The sequence below is a fragment of the Equus caballus genome, chromosome 19 (genome assembly GCF_041296265.1).
Source record: "Equus caballus isolate H_3958 breed thoroughbred chromosome 19, TB-T2T, whole genome shotgun sequence".
NCBI lineage: Eukaryota > Metazoa > Chordata > Mammalia > Perissodactyla > Equidae > Equus > Equus caballus.
In genome coordinates, this window is record NC_091702.1 from 55,021,736 (window position 1) to 55,042,784 (window position 21,049).

At 36.0% G+C, this 21,049-nt stretch overlaps 1 protein-coding gene across 4 annotated transcripts in view; it reads left to right on the plus strand.

The window, feature by feature from the left end:
* CD200R1 (CD200 receptor 1) overlaps positions 1 to 21,049 on the plus strand; it is a 56,970-nt gene that overhangs the window by 22,848 nt on the left and 13,073 nt on the right. For 2 of the 4 annotated variants that reach the window (XM_014732887.3, XM_070243827.1), the window contains one exon: positions 17,232 to 17,315. The exons of 1 other annotated variant lie outside the window; for it this stretch is intronic. In XM_014732887.3, the coding sequence (XP_014588373.1) occupies positions 17,232 to 17,315 (84 nt within the window). The remainder of the gene's footprint in view (positions 1 to 17,231; positions 17,316 to 21,049) is intronic. One more of the 4 variants, XM_014732888.3, reaches the window with a different exon arrangement.

The window sequence follows — 21,049 nt, forward strand, 5'->3', positions numbered from 1 at the left end:
AGCTCGAGGGAACAGAGTTTGTGTGTTATATGGATTGTAGGACCTATGGCTGAATTTCTAGGGTTCTCAATAGCTAAACAGAGGAATGTGGATACAGTGCAGCAGGCACTGAGGAGCCATCTGTTGTTTTATGAATAGGAAAGTAATATAGTAAAGCAATATCTTTGGAGAATACTGTGGCAGCAGTATCCCATTGAGTGAGAGTTGCAAGTGGTAGAAGATTTATTTTGAAGCAGGAGTCAAGAGCTCCTACCTTTGGGTTTCCATTTTAGGAAGTTGTGTGACATCGCTGAGAGACATCGGTGGCTACAGAGGAAGGTGTTAAATCCAGTACAGGGAGGGAGGGTCCCTAGGAGGGAGATTCCTACAGGAACTTGGAAGTATAGCACAATCCAGGATTTATGAATCATTCATGGAGTGGAGGATCTCACAAACAGAGTACTCATAGAGATAGAAATAGGAGAATCAGCACTAGAGATTTTTGGATTTGGATACAAGAGATAATTATCTCTTTCCTCTCTGTAACGGAGAGCAAGATCTGAGAAGAGATGGGAAGAGAGACAAGCTGGGATATAATTGGAATGCTTACCCTTTGATAGGAGGAGGGAAACTCTTCTGAAATTGAGGAGTGAGATAGAGGGATGCTAATAGGTTGATGATAAAAATAAGGAGATGGGAACAAATGAGAGAGTCCCACAGTAGATAAATTGCCTCCTAATAAGATCATGAGTGTTTCAGTTAATGATGCTAGTTAATAAAATAACTCAGTTGTCATTTGGTTTTATGTTGTACCTGGAAAAATCAATCTGCCCAGTGATTAAAATGCAGTAACCATTGATATATTTTTGCCTCGTCTTCTTTGTTATCACTGAGACACTGGGATTAGGGAGCAGGTCTGTGGTGATAAAATAGCTTTGGACTGTGCTGTGTGAGCTAATAGCTCCTAAGAATCAAATCCACAACCATTACTTTTTTTATCATTATTAAATTTTATATATATATATATATATATATCAAAACTCATATAAGTGTTATAATCGGCTCATTATTTCCAGGAAGAAACAGCATTGTTCATGCATTAACACTGAGCAAACAATTTCAAAGTTTTCTTAGCTACAATTTATATGTCTTGTCTGTCCAGAAAACCTAGAAACCATCCTAAGAACAAAATCCTATTTGTGTTTAAGGAAAGCAGCATAGAAAAGTCCCAGAAACAGGACTAGAAGGTTTTAGAAGCAAATCATTTTCTTGAAAGATCTCTGTTCCTTTGAGGTGTTGATGCTGTTCCAGGTTCTCCAAGAATCAGACTCTGAGACAGACTTTTGAGTAGAGTATGTTTATTTGGGAGGACTGTTGGAAGAAACACCTGGAAGGAAGGGTAGTGTCGTAGAGGGAAAAGTCCATCTGCAATCTTAACCACTGACACCCTCATTTGACCCTCATGTGGAGCCGTGGAGTTAGAATGACCCTAGAGAGGCCCTGCAATGAATCAAAATGGCTGGGCCTTAATACCTCCATCTCAATCAGTCGTTGGATGTGGACTGCCCAGAGAAGGGTCTCACTTTGGGCAAAGTCACTGAGGCCATCCCTGAAGATGCTGAGAACTGAAGGCTGTGTGCTGACAGTGCTCCTAGTAGCAGGAGCAAAGAGTCATTCCTTGAAGAGGATTCTGGGCACAGATACTATGTCCACCATAGCTGCCATTTCCAATGGTCTTCGTTCCTTTCTGAATTTCTGAGTTTCTGTCTGGTATTATTTCCCTTTAACTTAAATAATTCCTTTTATCATCACTAGTAGTATAGGTCTGCTGATGAGGAGTTCTCTCAGTTTCCTTTTATCTGAATATGCTTCATTCTTGAAGCATGCTTTTGCTGGATATAGAATTCTGGGTTGATTTTTTTTTCTTTCATCATTTTAACATGTTGTTTCACCATTTCTGATGAGAAGTCAGCAGACACTCAAATTATTGTTTCCCTGAATATTATCTGTCACTTTTCTTTGGTTTATTTCAAAATTTTCTCTTTATTCTTGGTTTTCAGCACATATAATGTCTTCTATGTATTATTATTTTCATATTTATCCTTCTTGGGATTACTGAGATTCTTGAATCTGTAAACTTATACTTTTCAGCAAATTTTGAGAAATTTTCAATTGCTATTTCTTCAAATATTTTTTTTCTGCCAACTTTGTCTCTCCTCTTCTTCTAGAACTCCCATTACACATATGTTTGAAGAACTTTTTTGCTGTTTCACAGCAGGTCCTTGTGGCCATTATGTGTTTTGCAATGTTTTTCTCTGTTCTTCAGATTGGATAATTTCTATTGATATATTTCAAGTTTGCCAACAATTTTCTCTCTCATCTCCATTCTTTTGTTCAGCCCATCCAGTGAATATTTTATTTCAGACATTGTATTTTCAACTTAGAATTTCCATGTATTTTTTAATTAGTTTCTTTTTCTCTGGTGAAATTTTTCTGTCTTTTCATTTGTATGAGCATATTTTTCTTTACATCACTCAGCATAGTTTAGTGTCTGCTTTAAGGTCCTAGTCTGATAATTCCAATATCTGGGTCACCTTGAGGTTTATCTCCCTTTAATTTTTTTCTCAAAAGAGTAGGCCATATTTTCCTTATTCCCTGTGTGTTGAGTAATTTGGATAGTCAATATTACATCATAGAGACTCTGGGTTCTATTACTCTGTTGATTTTTTTTTTTAGACATCATTTAACTTGGTTGGACTCAAACTGCAAACTCTATCTCTTGAACAGTGTCTTAAATCTCAGTTCTTTTACCTTTAGTAGTTGGCTTCAAGTGTGCCCTGCCATATATTGCCTAGTGTCAGCCAGAGACGTGCGTAGAGTTTACACACAGACTTTGGAACTCTCTCGCTGCCTCTCTCAATTTCCAGAGACCAAGGTTGCTCCAGAATCTGTCCTCTTGTTCTTCAGAAAACTGTGGGATTTCTATTAGAGTTCTAGCTGTCCAGTGTGGTGCCAACTGCAGCCTTCCCTGAGACTAAAAGTGGTAAAAATGGGAAAAAATGGGAACACACACACCCAACCCTGAGCCATTTCCTTCTTCCAAGGATTGACACCCCTCAAGAATCATCCTGCTTTTTTCACTCTCCAGTGGTTTCAGATAGTTGTTTTTATGTTTTATCCAGAATTTATAGTTGTTATCTGTGGAAGCTTACTTTGCCATAAAGGAAGTGGAACTTTCTTCAAATCCATGTTTCTTAATATCGTTGTGCTTTTACCAACTGATATTGATTTGGTTGGTTATATTGTGTTGGACATTGAGATGGAGTGTATTATATTATTACACGCTTTTTTGCTTTCTAAATTTTATTCATGCATTCAATGTTTTGGTGCTTTTCACTTTTCTCAATAAAATCTCACTCAACTTTCCTGCAGTTTCTAGATTCTTATATATCTCTGTGTTGGGTTTAAAGGCCTGTCATGGGATATAATTCAACTACTAGCTGTGTCTTCTGTAAGAAATTGTTTACCCTCTTTAGATAGTAATTTCCTCATTTGTGAAATGAAGGACACACATGACATGATTGAGAAGTATAGAGCTTTCAGATAGGACGGACTTTAGAAACCTTCAAATTAAATCCTTTCATTTCATTCACGGGCAAATAAAGCCCAAGAGTGTTCAAGGAGTTACTAAAGATACTACCCAATATTTTAGTGGATGAGCTGAGCTTGAAACTCCTCCGTAATACTAAAAATAGAGGGGGAAAGAGATGTGGTAGGTATGTGTGGGAAAATAAGGTTTTCAGATGTGATGTACTTGAAATGACGACAGGCATTTAAGTGGGGAGAAATTTCACCTAAAGGGTTGAGATTCTTGTTTAGGAAAAATAAGTCAAAGCTAGAATATGGGTCAGGTATTCTGTCAGCCAGTAAGTAAAGGAGTGTGTCATGTGTCAGACACTGTGCTTCATGCTGGGGATACTTGAACAAGACAGACATAGATAAAGCTCTCATGGAGCTTAGAATCTGGTAGGAAAGATAGATATTTTAAAAAGTATTGCAAATAATTAAGTAATATATAAGTATGCAATGAGAAATAGAGGCTGAGAGAGAAATGTGTAATTGGTAAGTCTACTCAGGTCTGAGGGTCAGGGAAGACTTCCTGGTGGAAGTGATGATTAAGATAAAGAAAAGCAGAAAACACGTAGGCAAGAAGAGTTGAAGGAGCTAACATTCCAGACAGGAATGAAGAAGAGAGGGAGCTAAACTATGACTGAAGTGCTAAAACAAGGAGAAGTCAACTGTGTAGAGGACCCGTTGGTATTCTAGGGTAGGGGAGAATGATGAGAGAAGGCATAAAGAGAAAGGTGAGCAGGTGAGACTTTGGGGAATATATGCATTAATGTGCCTAAGGAGGAAGGCAGGCTTGCAGAGAAGACGGAGTAGGAGACAGACAGAGAAAAGCTTAGGGGTAGGGATAGAGGCTAAGGAAGGGGTTTTAGAAGGACAGAAAAGTGGTTTATAGCATCAAAATCTGACGAACAGTCCAGGAGCACAAGCACTGAAGAAAGGCCAAAAGCTTGACTATAAGGGGCTGGTGACCTTCAACATTGTGGTTTGAATGGAAGGGTGTACGAGCTACAAGATTGCTGCTATCAAGGAGAGCGTGGGTGTGGAGGAAATTGAGGCCGTGGGCACAGACCACTCATTCTGGAAGTTTGGCAGTAAAAAAGAGAGAAAAGATCATAGCTGGAAGGAGAAAGCAGCATCTAATTTTTTTTTTCTATCAACATAGGGGAAACCTGAGTGTGTACAAGGGGTATCATTTGAGAATATACAGTGATTGGGTAAAGGTATTTTTTCCAAACTGACTGTGTGTTTATGTAGCTTTTAGTTGTTTAGCATTTCTTTTCTTTTTCCTTTCTATTTGGTTAGTTTACCATGAAATGCTACCTTTTCTCAAAGGTTTATCTATTATGTAATATGAGAATATCTGGTTATAGGATCCATTTTGTGATATTGACAATCTTTTAAAAAAATGTTCAAGTAGTAAATATTGCTAGATTCAAAACAATGAAGTCTAGTTATTTTTATTGTCTAAAAAAATCATTCAATCTATCCTTCATTGGCTCCCTCTGAGATATTCCCCAGGGGTTGTTCTAAACCAGTAATTAAGCTAGTTGCCAACAGAGTTGCCTGTAGAGCCTAAAATATTGGAGATAATGTGGTGCCATCTCAAGCCTACTTAATGAGACCTTTCAGGGATTAGAGTCTGGGAATCTGGACTGTCACAAATCTTTGCAGGTGGTTCTGATGGGAGCCAGGATCAAGAAGACTGCCCTAGGTCTTTCTTCATAGCCCAAACCATTCCTATTGTCCCTCATACTCAGCAGATGGCTGCTCACTCTCTGATTTACCCATCAGCCAGTGTGGACTTCTTTAGCTTGCCCAGATGATGAGGTTTCTGAGGGCAGAGACCTTGCCTCATTCATCTTACTGTCCTCAGACCTCTGCATAGCTACCTGACGCTGAGTAGATGTACTCAAAAATGTCAACCTGAACTTCCTCAAAATGTCCCTCGTGTCTGTAACCACTCTTGCCTTTTCTCCTTCTCTCTCAGAGACTAAGTGTGTCTTTTCAAAAGCAAATCTCCACTTTGCTTTTTCTCATCTCCTCCCATCACCTCTAAGATCCTGTTTTACCAGTTAGCCTCCTTCATTCTTGTAACTTCTAGCTCTCCCTCTTTCTATCTACACATATGCTGTGCTCTCCTCTATTCTTAAATACTGTCACTGTCCTCTTAGCTCTAGATATTGTCCCATCTCTCTCTTTCTGGTTTGATGTGAAAGGATAAAGGCACTGTCTCATTCTCCCATATTTTCAAGGTCAAAATTCTTGAACGAATAAGTCTCCATTTGTTGACAATCGCTTCTGCTCAGTTCTTTTCAGTCTTGGTCCTGTTCCTCCCTCTGTACTAACGCTGCCCTCTGACAGCTCCTGAAGGTCTCTGACTACCTTCTTGTTAGTAAATCATAAAGCCTCTTAGTCCTTACTTTAAGACTCTTCCCACATGATTTGATCTTGATTATTTCTGTTTTGAAATCTCCTCTTTCCCCGGTTTAAGACATTGCATCTATTTTCTACTTTCCTTCATCATTTTTGCTAACTTCACTTCCTCTAACAGATCCCTAATTATAAATATTTTCAAGACTTGGGTTTTGGCCTCTTCTCTAATTTCCACATCTGAGACTGCAATTTGGCAGCCCATGGGCTACATCAGGCTTGCAGACACTTTTAGTTGGCTCATGTAATATTTTTAAAAATTTGAATTAGTTGCCGATATTTTAAAGTTGGGAGAGTTTACTGAAAACCCCTGACCTAGAGTCTAGGGTTGCTGTGAGGATTAAGTTACATCACATATAAAGCACTTATCACTATGTCTTAATTTTACAAACATTCAAAAGACGGCACCTTAATTATCATTTTGCAGTTTTCAAAGCTCTTTCATAGATATTATTTCATAACTTATTTAATTAGCCCTACAGATCAACTATTTTATGCTTGGTTTTTTTGGTTGTTTCCAGTTTTTTGGAATTAAAAACTATGCTGGAATTAAAAGCCTAGTATGTATATCTTTGTGTATTTTACGTGTGGATATTCACTATCTGCCCATTGAACGTGCTATCCCTTGTGATCACTGATACACATGTATATGACATCTTCCATGGGCCAGGGAACAAATCTGTCTCCATTAACTAGTTTTGGACTATGTGATGGTAACTGCCTCAAAAAAAATTAGGCCAACGATATGTTTGTATTAGCATTGTGTCTTAACAAACTGATGCACATTGTGATTATGCTTAAAAAAAAAATTAGGCCCAGCAACATGGCTTTTATTAGCACTGTGTCCTGGCCAACTGATACAGACTTTGTGATTATATTGCACTGGAAACTAGGATCAAATTTATTATTCACCATAATTCTTTTTGCTTTCTAAATTTTATCCATCCACTGAATTCATTATTGAATTCTTGTGTTTTGGAGCTTGTTACTTTTCTTAAACATTTCTCACTTTTCCTTTTTATAAACTGTTTGCATCTTTTGCTTTTCTCTCCGTTGTATCTGAAGGGGATAATTATAGTTACTAGTTAAGTCACTGTTAACATATTAATCTACTTTTTTGTTGGCCTATTCATATCTTTTGCCCATTTTTTCATTTGGCTTGTCCATCTCTTTTTTTATGGGTCTATGTGTTTTCTGCATATTTTTTGGAGTAAATTAGCCTTTTGTTTATCATAATGTAAAAAGTAAAAAAACACAGGGAGTGATTATCTCAAAGGATAATGGCCACCTTTACAGTAAAGGTTGGAGGGATAATTGGGGAAAAACCGACAATAGTCTATTTCTTAACTTACTTACATAGTATTCACTGTATAATTGTTCTTTGAAATGTACATATACACTCTGAAATATATATTAAAGATATATATTAAATATAGATATATATTATGTGTTACTAAAAAGAAGATTAAACTAATAAGTACAAAGAAACACAAGAAGTACAATTAGTACTTACATATATATATTTTTAATTTTTCTATATTAGTCTTTGCTAAAATCTTGGGCTTCCATCCAATATTTTATTTACTGAACACCTAATTAGATGTTGTCCGCTGCTAAATTAATGTCTTTAAAAATGTAAATTTCATAAATTAAATGAAAGAACATGAAATATATGCTGTGATAGTAGGATCAAATGTTCATATTGTTATGTTAAAAAAATATGTAAGTAATAATTGTACTACGTGTGTTTCTTTGTACTTATTATTTTAATTTTATTTTATATTAACATATATAATATATATTTCAGAGTGTATGATATCTGCACATTTTGAAGAACAATTATACAGTGAATATCTATGTAAGTTAAGAAATAGACTATTGCCAGTTTTTCCCCAAATATACCTCCAACCTTTGCTCTGAAGGTAGCCATTATCTTTTGAGATAATCACTTCCTGTTTTTCTTTACATTTTACCATGTATGTATGCAGCCCCTGTCAATAAAATTTATTTTGCCTTGTTTTGTATTGTGCATAGATGGAATCATACTGGGTATATTATTTTATAACTGCTTTCATTTACCCAATATTATATTCGAGGTTTATCCGTGTTTAAGTCTGTAGCTGTAGTTCATTAATATAGATAATTTTCATCCTAAAATTTCAAGTGTTTGAAAAATAGTTTTCTTCCCTGGAAAAATTCTGGTGCAGAAATAACAAACATGATTTAAAACAAGAAATCTCATATTTTGCATTTCCGTTTTTTTCCTTTTTGGAAGCAAAGATTCATGGTAATTGAAATATTAAGATATGAGATGTATGAAGGAGAAAGTATTAATTCTAAAAACACATTGTATTTCATATTGCTAAAACAGCAAACATTTATTTTTCTTTTCTGTTCGCCTTCTGTAGGAAAATATATTTGTCTCAGGAAGGAAAAATCCTGAAACCAGTTTGCGAAAGCAGCATAATAGCATAATCTCTTTTTGGCCCTGGTCTCTCGTCAGGTCTTGGTACTCCCCTTAGTCCCACTAGGCACATGTCCTCTGCACATAGTAGTGCTTTTCTTTGGAATGTTCTTCCCTCTGTCTCCTGTCCTCTCCTCTCTTGCTTATTAGCAGCTTCTTGTCCATTGGATCTTGTATTAATTACCTCTTGCTGCCTAATAAATTACCCCCAAACGAATATTTATTTTCTTAAGTGACATAAGAATGAAAGAGAGACAGCACACCAGGACAGAAGCCACAATCTTTTTATAACTAACTCCTGGCAGTGACATCCATCATTTCTGCTGTGTTCTGTTTGTTAAGTGTGTTAGGAAGTCCAGCCCACATTTAAGAGGAGGGGATTTTCCAAAGACATGAATACTGGGAAGGGAGAACATTGGGAACCATCTTAGGGGCTGCCCACTGCCTCAAAACTAAGATGAGTTGCTTGTGGTACATTTTCCATACTTTTCACTTATTGCTATTACAATTTCATGTAATTATTTGATTATTTGGTTAATGTCTATTGTCCCCAGAAGATTGAAAGCTCCTTGATAAATAGGCATTTGTTGAGTGCCTAGCTGTTGTAATTGAATAAATGAATGTTGCTACAGCTTCCAATTTTCCCCTACCAGTCCAGAAACACTAATATACCTGATAGGGAGTCACTCGGGTGCCATTTGAATGAAACCTACTGGTGAGAGACTGATCATAATCTTAAAAGGCAGAAAAGAAAATACTTCCTTTACTTCCAAAATTTATCGTAAAATTAGTGTGGCAGTCTTCAGGTAGCTTTAGTAAAGAAAAAGATCACATGAGTTTCTTATTCCAACCATTCCTGTTTGTTATTTAGAAATAATAGCATTGGGGAGCAAACTGGTGATGCTTTTAATTATTCCTCCAGGGTGATACTGCTTTTTACTTATGTATCAGAAATAAAATTGTAATTTAGGCTCCCTCCTCCAAAAGTTACAAAATTCACGGATTTTCTGGCTCACTAATATGAATTTCCACTAGTTCCCAGATCACAATGAGAAAAGCGCTGCATTAGAGGCAGAAATATAATTAGCCTATTTGGGTGACAAGTCATCTTATTTTCAGGACCCCTAAAAAAGGGAGACAATTTAATTCTCCAACTTCTTGCTTGAATCCATTCATTACTCTAAAAACTGTCAGGAAATGATACTTTTATGTCTAACCTACATTCACAATATGCAGTTTTATAAAATGCAGTACAAACATTCACTAACTAAAACGTTAAGGTTGATATTTTAAGCTTTCTGGAGCCAGAAGATTGATAGTAAAGTTTTTTATATTGTATTGACTTCTCCATACTGTTAATTAGAAAAAGTTATGTGCTTTGTGTAGCTAAATAAAGGTTGCTCTGGCAATGTAATTTGAATTTCCTGGTCTTTGTGTGAGTACGATCTCACTCTCAAAGTTGCAGTCATTTTAAATGAAACCTTGAATCTTAAGGGGAGGCGGACTGTGTCATTCTAACCAGGTTTAATACCTCAGTCGCTAATGTGCTTTGAATCCCTTTTATGAGTTATTCCTTGCTTGTTAAGTAAGAATGATAGTCTATGTTTTGCAGAGGAGAAAACTAGATCATATAAATTTTTTTAATTTTCTAAAATGATTCAGGAAAGAAGCAGAGTAAGAAATAAAACTCATGTCTCATATTTTCCAGTCATTGCTTACTCCACAATGGTCCAGCCCTGTATTTATTATAATAACTTGCAGAGTTTCGAAGCTTAAAAACATGAAATGCCAAATGAAGAATGAAATAATTCTATTATTTGGTTTTCCTTGTGCAAAATATCAGGGTATTTCCACAGATTTCAATGTATTGAAATATATTTCAATGTATTCTGTGTTCTGTTTTTTTAAAAAGTAGTAAATTCACTAAATGTTAAATGACAATGAAGATGACAGATGAAGATGTAAAGACCATTATAAGCAATAAGAATGACTTTGAATTACTTCAGTGCTAGCACAGAGGCCTCAAGTCTTGTAGAGAAATGTCAAAAGAAATTTAAAAATAGAACTATTCTACATTATTGACTTTTGCAGCTATATCTTACTAGATCATAATCATCTTACTCGAGCATAATCAAATATTTTAGGCTAAAGTTTTGCCCCAATTTAAGGATTCTTTTAGCTTAAAATTCATTTATAAGACTCCTTATTACTTTGTTTGTATTCTCCCAGAAAATCTGCAAATGAATGAAAGGGCAGGAAATCTAATTTTTTTTGTTTCCCATTCCAACACTTTAGAAATAAGAAATAAATCTTAGCAACTATATTGACTACTGAAGTATGACATAATCCATGTTCTCTTTTGGTTAATAACAATGACTAAATCAGGGGTTTTTATTGGGAATGGTGAAATATCAGAAATACCTATCTCTAACTTTTTAAGTCAGGAGAGCGCAACAGAGCACAGGATTTTTAAAATAGATAAAAACTGTTTAACATCACAAGAAAACCATGTGCTATTTCTGAGAGCCTTTTTTCCCTTTGCTGGAGGAAGCCTTTGGCGTTCGCATCTGCACAGTCATGCCTATACGGTGTCTTTTGCGTGGGTGGTGTATGCTTGCTCAGGCATATGACAATGATGATTTGGGAAAGAAAACTTCTGGTGCTCAAAATGAGTAAGAGGTTTCATTAGTAGTAAAATCACAAAACAATCTTACTTCTGCTGATGATTTTGACTTAGATGGAAAAAGTTTTCTCTTTAAACATTATTTTCAGTGTCAAGGGTTCTCTGTATTTTGTTTTGTGTTTATTTGTGTGGCTGCATATTCTAATGTTATGTGTGTTAAAAGCTGATGTTTCTGGTATTATTTTTAATTAAATTGAGGGATAATTTATGTACAATTAACTGCATCCATTTAAAAGGTACAATTGGATGAATTTTGACAGTTGTATATACCTGTGAATCATCCTCGCAAACAAGATACAGAACATTTCCATCATTCCCAAAATATTCCTTCATGGATATTTACAGCCCATCATTGATTTCATCCCCATCTGCAGCTTCTCAATTGTTACAGAAAAGATTACCAGGTTTTGATTAAGGCTGTTGAATCTATAGACCAATTTGAGGAGAATTGACCTCTTAACAATATTAGTCATTCTGTCCAAGAATAAGGTATTCATCTCCATCTATATAAAATTTACCTCAGTAATGTTTTGTAGTTTTCTGTGGATAGGCCTTGCACATCTTTCATTAAATTTATTCCTAAGTTTTCTTTTCTCGTGCGCTGTTGTAAATGGAATTTTCAAAATTTCATTTTCCAATTGTTTGTTGCTAGTATATAAAAATATAATTATTTAAAATATTATTAGCATTTTATACTATGACCTTGTTAAATTCAATTAGATCAGGGAGCTGTTTTTATAGACGCCTAACAATCGTATCATCTGCCAGTAGGGACCATTTTATTTCTTTGTTTCTGATCTATATGCCTTTTTTCCTCTTGCTTTGTTGCAATGTCTAGGAGCTCTAGTACAACATTGAAACATCCTGATTTTGGAGGGATATATTCCCTTATTAAGTAAAATATTAGCTGTGAGATTTTCATAGATGCCCTCTAGCAGTTTGAGGAAGTTTCTTTCTATTCCTAGAGTTTTAAAAATCATGAATAAATGTTGAATTTTGTCAAACGCTTTTTCAACATTTGTTGAATTGATCATATATTTTTGCTCTTCTATTCTCTTAACGTGGTGAATTTCATCTGTTTTTGAATGGTCAGTCAACTTGCAGTCCTGGGAGAAACCTTATGTGATAATGCTGTATTAGTCTTTTTATATTTATTATTATTATTATTTTATATTTATTATTTTTTATAGTGCTAGATTTGTTTTGCTAATCTTTTGTGAAAAATCTTTGTGTTTTATGTTTGTAAGGGTTACTGGTCTGTTGTTTTTCTTATTTGTAATGTGCATATCTGGCTTTGGTATTTAGTTAATTCTACCTTATTAAATGAATAGGGAAGCGTTCCCTCCTTGTCTGTTTTCTGAAGGGGTTTGTGTGTAGAACTGATATTACTTCTTCCTTAAATGTTTGCTTCAAGTTTTCAGTTAAGCCAATTTGGTGGAAAGATGTTTATCAACGAATTCAATTTTTTAAATAGATTCAAGGCTCTTCAGATTATGTGATTAATCCCAAATGAACACTGAAAGCTGTGATTTTCAATGAATTTGTCCATTTCATCTAAGTTATTGAATTTGGTTAGCATAAAGTAGTTAATATTCTCTTACTATTCCTTTCATGAATGTAGTCTATATTAATGTCTCTTCTTTCATTCCTGGTGTTAGAGATGTGTACTCTCTCTGTTTTTTTCTTGATAAGTTAGCTATTGGTTTATAAATCTTAAAGATATTTTCAAAAAATCAGCTTTAGATTTTGTTAACTTTTGTCTTGCTTGTTTTCTATTTCGTGGAGTTTTGCTCTTACTTTTCTTTCTTTCTCTTTTGTTTTTAGCTTCTTTAGGTGGATTTTAGACATTTCTTCTTTCGTAATTAGTATTTAAAGTTATTAATTTTCCTGTAAGCATTGCTTTAGTTGTGTATCACAGATTTGGATATGTTGTATTTTTATTATCATTCAGTTCAAAATCTTCTCTAATTTCTTTATGGATTTCTTCTTCTTCTTCTTTTTTTGCTTGAGAGGATTGTCCCTGAGCTAACATCCATGCCAATCCTCCTGTATTTTGCATGTGGGTTGCCTTCACAGCATGGTGGCCAATGAGTGGTGTAGGTCCACACCCAGGAACCGAACCCTGGCCACCAAAGCAGAGCACACCGAACTTAACCACTAGGCCGTGGGTCCAGTCTCTGTGGATTTCTTCTTTGACCAAAGGCTTACCAAGAATCATGTTTGATTTCCAAATACTTAAGGTTTTCTTAACATTTTATTCTTTTTGGTTTCCAATTTAACTCCATTTTTGTTGGAGAACATTTTTTGTATAATTTTAGTTTTTAAGAGATTTTTTGAGACTTGCTTTATGGCCCAGAATATGGCTAAACTTAGTAAACCATTTGCACTTGCAAAGCAAGTGTATTCTGCCAATGTGAGTAGAGTGTTCGAAATATATCAATTAAATGGTTACTGTTGTTGATAGCTACGTTGGTGATTATCTATTGCTTTGTAATGAATTACTGCTAAACTTAGCAGCAGCTGGGCAATATGTATTTTAAAAGATAAAATACATCGTGAATTGATACTGATATTTTTTATTTTAAAGATTGGCACCTGCGCTAACATCTGTTGCTAATCTCTTTCTCTCTTTTTTTTCTTCTTCTCTCCAAAGCCCCACGGTACCTAGCTGTATATTCTAGCTGTGAGTGCTTCTGCTCGTGCTATGTGGGATGCTGCCTCAGCATGACCTGATGAGCAGTGCCATGTCTGCGCCCAGGATCCCAACCGGCGAAACCCTGGGCTGCTGAACCGGGGTGCGCGAACTTAACCACTCAGCCTTGGGGCCAGCCCTGATACTGATACTTTTGATTCAAATTTAGGACTCAGAGTTTTTACTTAAACTTGTTCATTTTACATCTGTATCTTTTCTCCCACACTGAAAAGTTGACTGACACCAACATAATAACTCTTTGATTTATCCCACAACACATATAGAATAATTTGAGAAGAATAATACCAGACACTAGAAAAATGCAATTATTGAAAATAGTTTAAGGTTTTTTTTAGAATATTTTTGTCATTGAGTTATATTCCACTAGAGACATACAGTTGAATTACTGTGTTTTGGAAGTCACTTGGAATAGTTCCTCTATATGTGATTATGCAACCAATTCTACTTGCGGTTAAGTTCATTTGTTTCATTTTGCTTTACAGTTTAGTGCTTACAAATAATTTGATTTTGTTTGATAATTATGTAAAGTGATTACATGGTTGCAAAGTCAAATCTATAAAATGAGGTATATTCAGAGACATCTTATTTCTATTCCTGCCCCCATTTTATCTTTTTAGTTTTGAAATTATAAGCAAGAAAAGAAAGAACACACAGACACACACACACACACACACTTGTGTTCCTCCCATAATGTTGTAGAGTAATGGTACATACTATATATCCTTTTATCTGTCTTGCTATGGAGATCACTCCATAATAGTTTATAGAGCTATCGCTCATTCACTGTCTTTCATTTTGTGGATGTACCGTCGTGTAGACACTAATCTCCTATGGGTGGCTATTTGGGTTGTTTCTAAAAGTCTTGCTATTACAATGTTGTAATGAATAGTCTTGTGCATATATTGTTTTCATACTGTTGCCTGTGTATCTTTGGGATAGATTCTGAGAAGTGGTATTGCTGGGTCAAAAGGGAAATGCATATGTAATTTTGCCGTATATTGTCAAATTTTCCTCTGTCGAAGTTGTGACATTTTACATTCCCGCCAGCAGTCTATTGGTGTGCTTATCTCTCCAGAGCTTTGCACACACAGTACATTGTCAAACTTTTGGATTTTACAGATCTCGTAGGTGTGAAATAGTATTTCTGCATAGTTTTAATTTGTACTTCTTTTACCACGAATAGTGCTGAGCATCTTTCTAGATGACTAAGAGACATTTGTAGTTCTTTTTTGGGTAAACTAACTTTCCATATCTTTAGTTCAGTTTGCCATAGGGTTGTGTTGACCTTTATATTAAACCTCGCTTGAGCCAGCCACGTGCCAGGCAGCTGTGTAAGCCACTCTTCTAAGTACTGAGAATGCAGACTGAACGGAGACAAAAAGCCCTGCCCTCATGGAGCTTATAATCTAGTGAGGGGGTGATGGGATTGGCCCATGAATTTTGGCAGTTGTCTGAAATCCCCCTCAGCTTAACTATTCCCATTCGGATCTATAATGGCTTGTGTCCGTATGCCATTATAATACTGATTCTACGGACTTGCCATTTGACATGTTCTTTCAGACCTTTGTCTCTCTGTTTCCATGAAAACATGGCTTGGACTTGCTTCATCAACTCTCTCAGTTTGGGTTAATTTGGGTAGTATATTTATCCTAGTGTGTTTCTTAGGATCCAACCCTTGGTTTCTATTCACTGCGGTGTGAACTACTTGTACAAGAACAATTGAGCAATTGGAGCAGCTTACAAGCTGAGTGGCCTGGGCCAAATTGCTGCACCCCTGTGAGTCCACACGTCTTTATCTGTAAAATGAGGGTGATTATACTTGTCAGTATGGAGAGACTAAAATAAATAACAAATGCAAATTCCTAGAAATCTGTTCCTAGTATAAGTGCTGAAAACATTTTTACTTTCAAAGAGTGTTTTATTAAGGAAAATGGCAGCTAAGAGGGGCACAGGATTCAAAATTCTTCCAGAGAAACATCGTGCATTAAATTTTACCCTAAATTGTTTCTCTTTACTGGTCAGATACATTCACTGTAGACGCACTAGAAATGCATCATTTCCTTGTGAACACTTTCTAAGAGTGTTGTTCGTCCCACAGTTAGAGCCTGCCAGTATCCAGCCTCAATTCTAACCACACATCCAGTTTTTCTCACTTTATTGCAATACTGAACTCTTCTGTAGTTCTTTGCCTTTATGACTTCTTCTAAATTCCATTCTTCCTGTATGCATGTGCAATTTTCTTTTTCCTCCTATCTTCCTGGAAAACTTCTCATCTACTAAGATCCAGCTCAAAATATTATCTATTGTAAGGAGTTTTCCCTAATCTCTTACCCTTGCTCTCTTAGAAATACATATCTTTTCTTTTCTTTTTTTTGGTGAGGAAGATTGGCCCTGAGCTATCATCCATTGCCCATCTTTGTCTTTCTGATGAGGAAAATTGTTCCTGAGCTAACGTCTGTGGCAATCTTCCTCTGTTTTGTGTGTGGGACACCACTACAGCATGGCTTGATGAGCACTGTATAGATCTGTGCCTGGGATCCAAACCTGAGAACCCCAGGCTGCTGAAGCGGAATGTGCAAACTTAACCACTATGCTACTAGGCCGGCCCCCAAATCTCTTCTTTTTAACTTCTGGACAATATGCATACTTCTGTCATCACATTGAAAACTTCACATCATAGTTGTTTACATAGCTGCTTTCTCCCCTGGACCTTAAGCTTTTGGAGAGAAGAGCTATTGTCTATTATGTCTCTATGTCTGGGTCTCTATGCCTAGCAAGTACTTTGCCAGTAGTTGCTGCTCAAAAAATGTTTATAGCAATTCCCACTTAGAGCTTGCCTTATAAAATTTGAAATTAGTGGTATATATATATATATATATATAGTGTATATAATGTGATTTCAACAATGCTTAGGAAAATCGTTTTTTTGTTCCATACCAGCAGCTGATCAACATATCACTACAAAACTTTTTCTACTACTCACTGGTGCCTGAAAAGTCTGTAACAGAGGGTAAAATGCTTTCTTCCACAAAGATAGACTAAATGCATATCAGCCTGGGAGAAGAAATACTTTGATTTGAATACAAAGACAGGAGAGAGATGAGGGGCATTCTCGACCTGAAGTAGGAATATGACAAACAGGTGGGAAGATCAGGTCAAAAGTTCATATTGAGACAACATGTTTTGAGACTTTTGCTTGCCTGTATTAATTTATGTTTTCAGTGGCGACCACAATCCAAAAATAGCCTCAAGAATGTGAAACAAATGTAATTTTAACTAGAAATCAGAAATACTAATGTATATTTCTCTCTCCACCCCATATATTTTTTCAGAATGCATAAGTGCAAGAGGTCAAAGTCTTAATACAACAAGCAATTCATCGATGCAGCAAACAGGCAAGGGCAATTACAGTTCCGGTAATGCTCATCTTTTAATGGTAGTTCTAATGGAGAGTGCTTGATACTTGTATGTTTTTACATTTTAGAATCTTAATTGTCTTACATGCACTTATAGACTGTATTATCTAAATAAAATATTGCTTATGTTTAAGGGTATTGGTAAATTTTTTATTATGAAATAATTTCTGTGCTTATTTAGTACCTATGTCAAGAATTGATCACTACACAAACCAAGGACATATCCAAAATTTTCTTTATTCAAATTTTAAAACATAGGGTATTACTCTAGGGAACTTAAAAAATAGGTTTTAGCAAATGTTAGTTATTTATTTTCTGTATCCCCTGCTCAGTTTACTGTCTCTCAAATTTTTGTTTGTCATTGTGGTTAACTTTTTCTTTATATTTTAAAAAGCTATTTTTGTTATGTATCTTACATTGAGTACTTCATGGAAAAATAATTCCACTGATTTCAAAATGTATTCTTGGATTCAATAAATATCCTTTCTAATTATACTCAATTATTCAACATCTGGAAAAATTAGATGCCAGGTCAATTACAGAATAAAGTAAGTAAAATAACTACGTAAACTATAAATCGTAGGGGTAGGGACAATATGTGAGTGTAGTAGGTTGAATGATAACCCTCCAAAAAGATATGTCTACCTGGAACCTGCGAATGTGACCGTATTTAGAAAAAGGGTCTTTGAAGATGTAATTAAAGTTAAGCCTCTTGAGATGAGATCATCCTGGCTTAAGGTGGGCTCTAAATCCAATGACAAGTGTCCTTGTAAGAGCAGAGAGGAGGTGAAGTCACAGGGGAGAAGGCAATGTGAAGATCAAGCAGAGATGGGAATGAGGTGTCTACCAGCCAAGGACTACCAAGGGCTGCTGGCAGCCTCCAGAGGCTGGAAGAGGCAAGGAAGCTTTCGTCCCTAGAGCCTTTGGAGAAAACCAGCCCTGTGACACCTTGGTTTCAGATTTCTGTCTTCCAGAAACATGAGAGAATAAATTTCTCTTGTTGTAAGTGACCAACTCTGTGGTTATATATTAAGGCAGCCCAAGGAATCTAATATAATGAGTAATTAAGTTACTTTTCAGCTATAAATATGTTTTCAAAAACAATTCATATTTGTTTCAGTCTCTCTATGTGCATATTGTCAAAGAGTTAAGTTAGACTTCTGATGTTAACGATGTAAAACTGTAATCTTTCTAAACTCAAGAGAAAATTTGGTTTCATATGAAGAAATTAAAGAAATCACAGGACCATTGATCAGAAGCTTTAAACATTTGTTGTACTACTTTGGTGTATACAAAGCTTCAAGTAAGATTAGGAAGGATGCTATCTATTTTCAACTAAGACATGATACATGATATGGAATTGGCATTCTGTAGCAACCAGCTACCAATAGAGATAATACAACTAAAGGACTCATACATTAGCAATTAGCTAAGTTTAAAAAGCTTATCCAATAGAATAAAAACAATCAGGGGAATATTTGTGACAATACGTATATATTTTTTCTCATCTAAAAACAATTATTTTTGCACATTCAAGAGTATATTCCAACTTGTGGGTTTTATCTCTGGTATGAGAAGTTGCAGGGATCATTTATTGATTTTCCTTCACAGGATACTCTTGGGAAGGAGGTGGACTTTGCTTGATTTGGGTAGGAGAATTTGGTATCTGGCTTGAGAGGCAGATTTTTTCATGGGCCTCCACTCACTGGAAAACCTTTGTTAAACAGAAGGTCCCTTCCACACTCCAGCCCACTGGGAGATCATTGACACTCAAAATCCCTGAAAACGTCATTCAAGTCAATTTGGAAGACACTACTTAATGCGATACCAGGCTCTTCCAACAGAATCCATAGTATCTGAACACTGATTTAGTTATATCTGATAAGAACTAATGTGGTCAAATTTCCACTATTCCTAGACAGGACAGCTACAATGAGAATCCACTGAAGTAGCAACAACTTAATAGTTCAGAGCATGCCAATCATTTGCTGTGTCACTAAAAGTAAAAATTTCTATAACGCATATGAAATAAAAGCCAAAGCATAGAAGAACAGCCTTTAAATATCCCTTTAAAGGTATCAATCGAAGCTGAGTTCTTTGAACTTTCCGCTGACAACAGACTATATCTCTAAAGTAGAGAGCAGCTCTCAGGGCTGCAGAGGCCAGATGCCCATAAGAGAAAGCCCTCATATACTGCAGTAACGTTTGTCTATCATGGCTGGCATCTTGTGATCACCAGAGAGCTCCCTTAGCTAGGAATGGGGCAGGGCTCATTGCAGTTTTCTTATTCGTCAGAATCCTACTGCGTGTCCTCAATACTTGCCACGTTTCATTTAAAGTAAGGAAAGGATGGAGAAAAGGAAGGAAGGAAGAAAAGGAGGGAGGAAGCTGCTACTTATGATAAAAATAGAACAGGAAATTTATTTAAATTGAGGGAGAACTTGAAGTTGTCCGTGGAGAGGTAGTTTATTTTTAAAAGGCAAAGTAATCAGAAGAAAATAGAGTACTCAAGGGATGTTTATTGTCTTTTTTCCTAATTGTGTAAGGCCACGCCCATTTGTTTACATATGGCTGCTTTCTTGCTCCAATAGCAGAGTTGAATACTTGCAACAGAGACCATATGGCTTGCAAAGCCTCAAATGTTCACTCTTTGGCCCTTTATGGGAAAAGTTTGCAGATCCTGGTTTTTTCTCTTCCAATACCCTTACATCACCTTACTTGCACCCCTTATTCTTAATAAAACTTTAAATTTTCCTCTTGATGCTTCCAAATGGGAACTTCAACAACATCATCATCAAAAATACCCACATCTTAAATTTTCTTCCATTACAAACACTCAGTCTTGGTTGGTGGTGAATGTGATAATGGAAGAAACTGACAGACCTTAGGACCCCTGAGAAGCTGGGTGTGGTAAAAGGGAGCTGTCTGGAAAGGCTAAGCTATATTGTGTGCTGTGGTAGAGCTTTAGAATCTGGAATATCTAAGCCATAGCTTGATCTCAGTAAGCCCTCCAGCTCTGACTTCTTATCTGTTTCTGGAATAGATTCTTGAGCCCAATATGAGCTAAATTTAATTGTTAGAATCTCATTCTTTGCCTTCCTTCCAGCCCAGATCAATAACATTTAGCTGCCTAGAAAAGCCAAATTATTTCAGAGGTCTGTTTGTTGCTCATTTCCAAGACCTTTATTGCATTTCTTTGTTTTTTAATGTGGTAGAGTTGGGTGGAGAATTAGAAGAAGGAGCAAGAAGTATATTTTTATACACAGAGAAATCATAAGTGCTCGTTGAATGGTGGTCTTATAAACCAGGAAGAACTTTGTGAGACCCTCAAATCATAAGAAGTATTTTCTGTTATCATTGTTGCCATTTTAAAAAAACAATGCTACAAAAGAGAAGTTTTCACAAACCAAATATAAAGTATATTAGGACTATTTTGATTGTCAGAAATTCTATAGAACCCAAGGGAAGAAATGCATATGGGTCTCAGAACTATGGAATTGGAAACTTGAGCTAAGTGAAGACAGTCATCTCTCTCTCTGCTTCTGTTTCCTTCTTCCCAAGGTAGGTGTATTAGTCAGGACTCCTCAGAGAAACAGAACTACAGAATGTATTGAGAGAGAGAAGGAGAGATTTATTTTAAGGAACTGGCTCACGTGATTGTGGAGGCAAGTCTAAAATCTGCGGGGTAGGCCAGCAGGCTGGGGATCCAGGAAATAGTTGCAGTTTGCATCCAA